This window comes from Centroberyx affinis, unplaced genomic scaffold, assembly GCF_046629955.1.
Source record: "Centroberyx affinis isolate AG114_WGS23_722 - 3 ecotype Tasmania unplaced genomic scaffold, CSIRO-AGI_Caff_v1 ptg007019l_1, whole genome shotgun sequence".
NCBI classification, from domain to species: domain Eukaryota; kingdom Metazoa; phylum Chordata; class Actinopteri; order Beryciformes; family Berycidae; genus Centroberyx; species Centroberyx affinis.
The window spans coordinates 2501-10000 of record NW_027283556.1 but is presented as its reverse complement, the minus strand read 5'-3'; the positions used below and the strand labels follow the sequence as shown (position 1 = coordinate 10000).

The following is a 7500-nucleotide window of genomic DNA, read 5'->3' as shown; positions in this document are numbered from 1 at the left end:
ATCCACTTCACCTGGAGCCTGAAAGGCTCCAGGTGAAGTGGGAATCACTAAAGCCTCAATCTAATGTAACCTAATGTAATCTAATGTAATCTAATGTAATCTAATGTAATCTAATGTAATCTAATGTAATCTAATGTAATCTAATGTAATCTAATGTAATCTAATGTAATCTAATGCAATCTAATTTAATCTAATGCAATCTCATGTAATCTCATGTAATCTAATGTAATCTCATGTAATCTCATGTAATCTAATTTAATCTAATGTAATCTAATGTAACCTAATGTAACGTAATGTAACCTAATGTAATCTAATGTAACCTAATGTAATCTAATGTAATCTAATGTAACCTAATGTAATCTAATGTATCCTAATGTAATCTAATGTAACCTAATGTAACCTAATGTAACCTAATGTAATCTAATGTAACCTAATGTAACCTAATGTAACCTAATGTATCTAATGTAACCTAATGTAACCTAATGTAACCTAATGTAACCTAATGTAATCTAATGTAACCTAATGTAACCTAATGTAATCTAATGTAACCTAATGTAACCTAATGTAATCTAATGTAACCTAATGTAATCTAATGTAATCTAATGTAACCTAATGTAATCTAATGTATCCTAATGTAATCTAATGTAACCTAATGTAACCTAATGTAATCTAATGTAATCTAATGTAATCTCATGTAATCTCATGTAATCTAATTTAATCTAATGTAATCTAATTTAATCTAATGTAATCTAATGCAATCTCATGTAATCTCATGTAATCTAATGTAATCTCATGTAATCTCATGTAATCTAATTTAATCTAATGTAATCTAATGTAACCTAATGTAACCTAATTTAATCTAATGTAATCTAATGTAATCTAATGTACCTAATGTAATCTAATGTAATCTAATGTAATCTAATGTAATCTAAGTAACCTAATGTAATCTAATGTAATCTCATGTAATCTCATGTAATCTCATGTAATCTAATGTAATCTAATGTAATCTAATTTAATCTCATGTAATCTAATGTAATCTAATGTAATCTCATGTAATCTAATGTAATCTAATGTAATCTAATTTAATCTAATGTAATCTAATGTAATCTCATGTAATCTACTGTAATAAGCATATTACATTCTACTCACCTATGATGCTGAAGACATAGAAGACCTGTGACTCTCTCTCCTCTCCATCCCGGGCGGCCAAGCAGACATACGACGTGTCGCTGAGCCGGCCCGTGAAGCCCCGCCCCGGCCGGTACGTCGCCCCGGTAACCGGCGCCCTGCCGGGCCGCTCGTACAGCGAGACGTTGAGCCGCGGGTCGGAAACCACGCAGGGATGGTGCCCTCCTCCCCCTCCTTCATCACCACGCCCGGACCGGTCGGGACAAACCATTCATCAGGACCTGGGGGGGGGGGGGGGGGGGGGGGGGGGTCAGTCTTTTCTATATTTACATATGAACTTTACATTTCACCCTCCTCTGGCGGCCATCTTGGAGGTCCTCCCTGTAACAGCTGACTGTGTTTCTGTCTCAACAGAATTGAACAGACGGTTAATTTCTGTCTGTTTCTGACTGAACTGATCATTTCATCACTGATCCATCTGATTGATTTAGTGTTTAGATAATGTCAGCTTGTTAGCTAGCTAACCATAGCATCTGGTCAGCTAACCATCACTGTCTTGTTGTTAACACATCTGATTAGCACACTAGCTAACGTATCTAGTAGCAGCTAGCGTTAGCGTGTTGACATTAACATCAGTGTGTTTGCCGGCTAGTTAGCTAGCTAACAGTTTGTTCAGGTTAACTGAGCTGACTCTTCTCAAGCTCCAACTCTTCATGTTTTGGAGTAGAGACTAGGGCTAAAGACAAGACAGTTTACTGTGTCACAGTAACCTACATTTGGAAACAAATCCACCTTATCACACTATTCACTTTTACTGAGAACGTTACTGAATGGATCTACAGCCACACCACAACAAGCTGACTCAGCTGCTCTCTGCTGACAGCTGCTTCACACACATTTACACTTTATTCACTAACACCTTAGGTGCCTTGCTGAAGGGCACCTTGTCAGTAGAAGTTGTGCAGTCACCTTGTCCAGGTATGAAGACGTCCAGCTCTCTGGTCTCGTCCGACCCGGCCTCCTCACAGATGTATTTCCCAGAATGCCTCCAGGTGGCGTTGTGGAGCTGCAGGATGCTGCTGGATCCCCGGTTCTCCAACAGAACGCCGTCCAGCAGCGACTCCTGAGGCAGCCGCCATGACACCTGACCCCACCCTGAACACACCTGGAGAGACAGACAGGTACTTGTCTAAGTGTCTGACACCTGGCCCCACCCTCAAAAGTCGTAGTAGTAGTAGCACTAGTAGTACAAGTAGTAGTAGTACTAGTAGTATTTCCTCACCACAGTGAAGGAGGAGTTTGAGTTGAGCAGAACCTCAGAGGCTGAAGGGTTCAACTCCAGAGCAACACCTCCATCTGGACAGACCAGGAACAACACTACAGACAGACAGAGAGACAGAGAGACAGAGAGACAGACAGACAGGCAGACAGACAGGCAGACAGACAGACAGACAGACAGACAGACAGAGAGACAGAGAGACAGAGAGACAGACAGACAGACAGACAGGCAGACAGACAGGCAGACAGACAGGCAGACAGGCAGACAGACAGAGAAACAGAGAGACAGACAGACAGACAGACAGACAGACAGGCAGAAGTTAACACTTTTCTCTCATGACCTCATATTCACTATTAAATTTCAGTTTGTATGTAGATAAAAAGCAGAAAAAAACCCTAAACGGACTGAAAACTGTCCAGCCAATCAGACACGCCCACTGCTGTAGACACGCCCACAGCAGGGGCGTGTCTACAGCAGTGGGCGTGTCTACAGGAGTGGGCGTGTCTACAGGCAGGGGGCGTGTCTACGGGCGGGGGCGTGTCTACAGCAGGGGGCGTGTCTACAGGAGTGGGCGTGTCTACAGCAGGGGGCGTGTCTACAGCAGGGGGCGTGCCTACATGAGTGGGCGTGTCTACAGCAGGGGGCGTGTCTACAGGAGTGGGCGTGTCTACAGGAGTGGGCGTGGGATCATTCAAGTGTTAAAGTATTGTCTCTGCCTCTGGCTCTCAGCACTTTCAGGGTTTCTCTTCAGTCGGGGGATCCATTACCCACCCAGCAGGAAGTGGAGCAGAGGCAGACTTCCTGTTTCTTCTCCGATGGACGGCGTCATGGCCGCTGCAACAACACATACAGAGGAGAGTTAACGGTAATAGAACTTTTCTCACTAACGAGTAGTGTAACAAATTATTATTTCAGTACCAGTAATAATATTAGATTTACCGAGCAAAAAAAGAATGACTTTAGTTATCAGCTGATCTAAATCAGAATCAGAATCAGAATAAATACAATAAATATAAATAAATCACAATAAATATCACACTGAGGTTGAATTATTATGAATTATAACAGCGCCCCTCCACTGGTTCAGTCTGCAGTCAGTCCTCCTCCCACACTGAGAGGAGAAATTACAGAAAAGTTGACTTTCTCTGTGTGGAAATCTTCCCACTAATTTGATTTTATCCAGTAAAAGGACGACAAGAACATGCTAACCCTGCTAACTCTGTCCATATATGGCTCTGGTCCGACCTGGACTGACGGTCTATACTGCACTGGACTGGTTCAGGTCTTCTCTTTCTAATGGAACATTCACTGGTCCAACAGGTGATTTCTTCCTCCTCTCAGACCCTAGCCTGGGTGTCCCTCAGGGCTTCATTCTCCCTGTGCCTCGCTCACATCCTCCAGGAACACAACATGTCCTGCAGCCATCTGTGTCCCAGCTGTCTTCAGCGTCTCCATGAATATTCTACAGTTCCCTTCTTCAGCTGGACAGACAGATAAACTCTTCCAAGACAGTGTAGTTGTTGAATGAGGCTTTATTCCACACCACCGCTTCGTAGATACATGTGTACAGGAACGAGCAAAACTGAAACAATAACAAAAGCCAGCACCATGGTTCCTGCATCACATCGCTAGCTTGCCTGGGAAGCTAAGCAGGTTTGGCTGTGGTTAGTCCTTGGATGGGAGACCAGCTGGTGTTGGAAGTGGTGTTGGAGGACCAGTAGGAGGCGCTCTGCCTCTGGTCTCATGAATAATATCCCCAACGCCCCAGGGCAGAGACAGGGACTCCTGCAGCGTTTTAACGGGGAGTTGTTGTGTCCTGCAGCGTTCCAGGGCAGAGACAGGGACTCTGTCCTGTGAGTGAGCACCGTCCTTCGGATGAGACGTTAAACCGAGGTCCAGACTCTGTTGGTCCATAAAGATCCATCGGCACTCAGAGCAGAGTAGGGGTGTAACCCCGCTGCCATGGCAACATTCCCAAACAGGCCTTCCTTCCATCATGGCCACCTAATCATCCCTCGTTACCTAATTGGCTCTTTCAGTCCTCTACTCTCCACTGAGTCAGCTGATGTGTGCTGAGCGCTCTGGTGCAAACTGGCTGCCGTGCTTCACCAGGTGCTGCACAGCTGTGGTGGATGAGTTGAGTCCCCCCCCCCCCCCCCCCTAAACTAAACAGCCATCTACACTCAGAAACATAAACACATTGCATCAATATTCAGATAAAGCTATACTTAAACGTGTTATGTAAACATCAACTTCTACAGTAACTGCCGACACAGACGGACAAAGATGATGCCGGACAGCATGCAGCCGTCTGTTGTCTTAAAACAACATGGCTTCCTCAGAGCTCACATGGTATTAACACAAACAGCTGAGCACCACCTAGTGGCTCCAACATTAACTGCATTTCAACAGAAACTGGACTGAATTTATGAGAGACAGAACAACCAACGTCTTCCAGACATGAACAGCTGGATGTGAACGGCTGGACGTGAACGGCTGGACGTGAACAGCTGGGTGTGAACAGCTGGATGTGAACGGCTGGACGTGAACGGCTGGACGTGAACAGCTGGGTGTGAACAGCTGGACGTCAACGGCTGGACGTGAACAGCTGGGTGTGAACAGCTGGATGTGAACGGCTGGACGTGAACGGCTGGACGTGAACAGCTGGACGTGAACGGCTGGACGTGAACGGCTGGACGTGAACAGCTGGGTGTGAACAGCTGGATGTGAACGGCTGGACGTGAACAGCTGGGTGTGAACAGCTGGATGTGAACGGCTGGACGTGAACAGCTGGATGTGAACAGCTGGACGTCAACGGCTGGACGTGAACAGCTGGATGTGAACAGCTGGACGTCAACGGCTGGACGTGAACAGCTGGGTGTGAACAGCTGGATGTGAACAGCTGGATGTGAACAGCTGGATGTGAACAGCTGGATGTGAGAACCTCCTCCAGCTTCAGGACAGGTCGGACTCGGCTGTTTTCGGTCCAGAGATCAGAACAGAACCTGAGCAGACTGGATTTTAGCTTTCAACGTGAAACTCGTAGCTAACGGCCTCAGAGTGTTCTTTGGCCCAGAGGTCAAAGGTCAGCGCAGTCGGTCGCTCTTCTCTTCCTGCAGCTGAGAACGATTTAAACACTGAAACCTGCTGCATCAGCTGACTGGAGGTCAGTCATGCTGCTCCTCTCACTCAGATCACTGTGACTCTCTACTCTCTGTCTCAAGTCAGCGTCAATCAAGTCTTCTTACACTGTAACCATGGTTACCAGCATCAGAACATCACTGTCAGTTTACTATAGTAAATATACTTTATACTGCAGCAGCTATATGAAGCTACTGCAACTTAACTGTAACAACTAGTGAGAGAGAGAGAGAGACAGAGAGACACAGAGAGAGAGACACAGAGAGAGACACAGAGAGAGAGAGAGAGAGACAGAGAGACAGAGAGAGAGAGACAGAGAGAGAGAGAGAGAGAAAGAGAGAGACAGAGAGAGAGAGAGAGACCGAGAGACACAGAGAGAGAGACAGAGAGAGAGAGAGAAAGAGAGAGACACAGAGAGAGAGAGAGAGACAGAGAGACACAGAGAGAGAGACACAGAGAGAGACACACAGAGAGAGAGAGAGAGAGAGAGACAGAGAGAGAGAGAGACAGAGAGAGAGAGAGACAGAGAGAGAGAACTCAACTTCTAAAACACATCAACAGTTTCCAATCCAATATTTCTCTCTCTCTCTCTCTCTCTCTCTCTGTGTCTCTCTCTGTGTCTCTCTCTCTCTCTCTCTCTCTCTCTCTCTCTCTCTCTCTGTGTGTGTGTGTGTGTGTGTGTGTGTGTCCTGTCAAAATCTGGAATCAATTAAAGTTCAGATCAAAGAGAAGAAGAGAAAAGGTAAAGAGAGAGAGAGAAAGAGAGAGAGAGAGAGAAGAGTATTTTTCTTCTGTTAAACGTTTTTAAATGCTGATGGCTCAACCAGACCTGAACACATTCCAGTGTGTGTGTGTGTGTGTGTGTGTGTGTGTGTGTGTTTCCATAGGGGATTTTTCCAGAGAGGCCAGTCAACCAATCAGAATGTGTCACTGGGGATCTCAGCCAATGAGACGTTGTTATTCAGAGGAAGGAATGTCAGTCAACCAACGAAGAAGAAGAAAAAAAATAAATAAACAGGAAAGAATTTCCTGTTGGGAACGAAACGTTTGAGGAATAAAAGAGAATTCAGATGTTGGAGTTTGTAAGTTTCCACCAGATCCTGGAACAGTTTAGAGCTGTTTACTTACAAATATCTATCAATAACTGAACAGTTTATTAATTACTGATCACTAAACGGTAAGGTTTGAATTAATTCTGTTATTCTGAAGCTGTTTACATTTACTACAACAGACAGACAGGCAGACAGACAGACAGACAGGCAGACAGACAGACAGGCAGACAGACAGGCAGACAGACAGACAGACAGACAGACAGGCAGAGAGACAGAGAGACAGACAGACAGGCAGACAGACAGGCAGACAGGCAGACAGGCAGACAGACAGGCAGACAGACAGGCAGACAGGCAGACAGACAGACAGGCAGAGAGACAGAGAGACAGACAGACGACAGACAGAAAGACAGACAGACAGGGTTTTCAGGACCGAACTTGAGACCTGCTGGATTTCATTCATGTTTGAGACCCCCCCCCCCACACACACACACACACACACACACACACACACACACACAGCAGCCAGTCTCTGCTTGGCAAACAGAAAAATGTAAATCAATGTTTTACTGGAAATAAATGAGGGACTGTACTCTGTCTGAACACAGTGTGTGTGTGTGTGTGTGTGTGTGTGTGTGTGTGTGTGTGTGTGTGTGTGTGTGTGTATGTGTGTGTGAGTGTGTGTGTGTGAGTGTGTGTGTGTGTGAGTGTGTGTGTGTGTGTGTGTGTGTGTGTGTTTCCACAGTGGAAATTTACAGGGTAACTTCAACAAAATCACCCAAACTATCAGAGCAGCTGACAACATTTGAAACCTCTACTAACAAGCTAACAGCTAACGAGCTAACAGCTAACAGCTAATTAGCCAACAGTTAGCTAGCTAACGAGCAGGCTAACTCAGAGCCG

At 45.4% G+C, this 7500-nt stretch overlaps 1 protein-coding gene across 1 annotated transcript in view; it reads right to left on the bottom strand.

Annotated features, from left to right (window-relative positions):
* Positions 1 to 7500, bottom strand: part of LOC139639261 (platelet-derived growth factor receptor beta-like) — an 11063-nt gene that overhangs the window by 1161 nt on the left and 2402 nt on the right. The window contains exons 2-5 of the mRNA XM_071513339.1: positions 3179 to 3241; positions 2411 to 2505; positions 2098 to 2293; positions 1150 to 1409 (exon numbers count right to left, since the gene is read on the bottom strand). Coding sequence (XP_071369440.1) covers positions 1150 to 1409; positions 2098 to 2293; positions 2411 to 2505; positions 3179 to 3236 — 609 coding nt within the window. The 5' untranslated portion in view covers positions 3237 to 3241. The remainder of the gene's footprint in view (positions 1 to 1149; positions 1410 to 2097; positions 2294 to 2410; positions 2506 to 3178; positions 3242 to 7500) is intronic.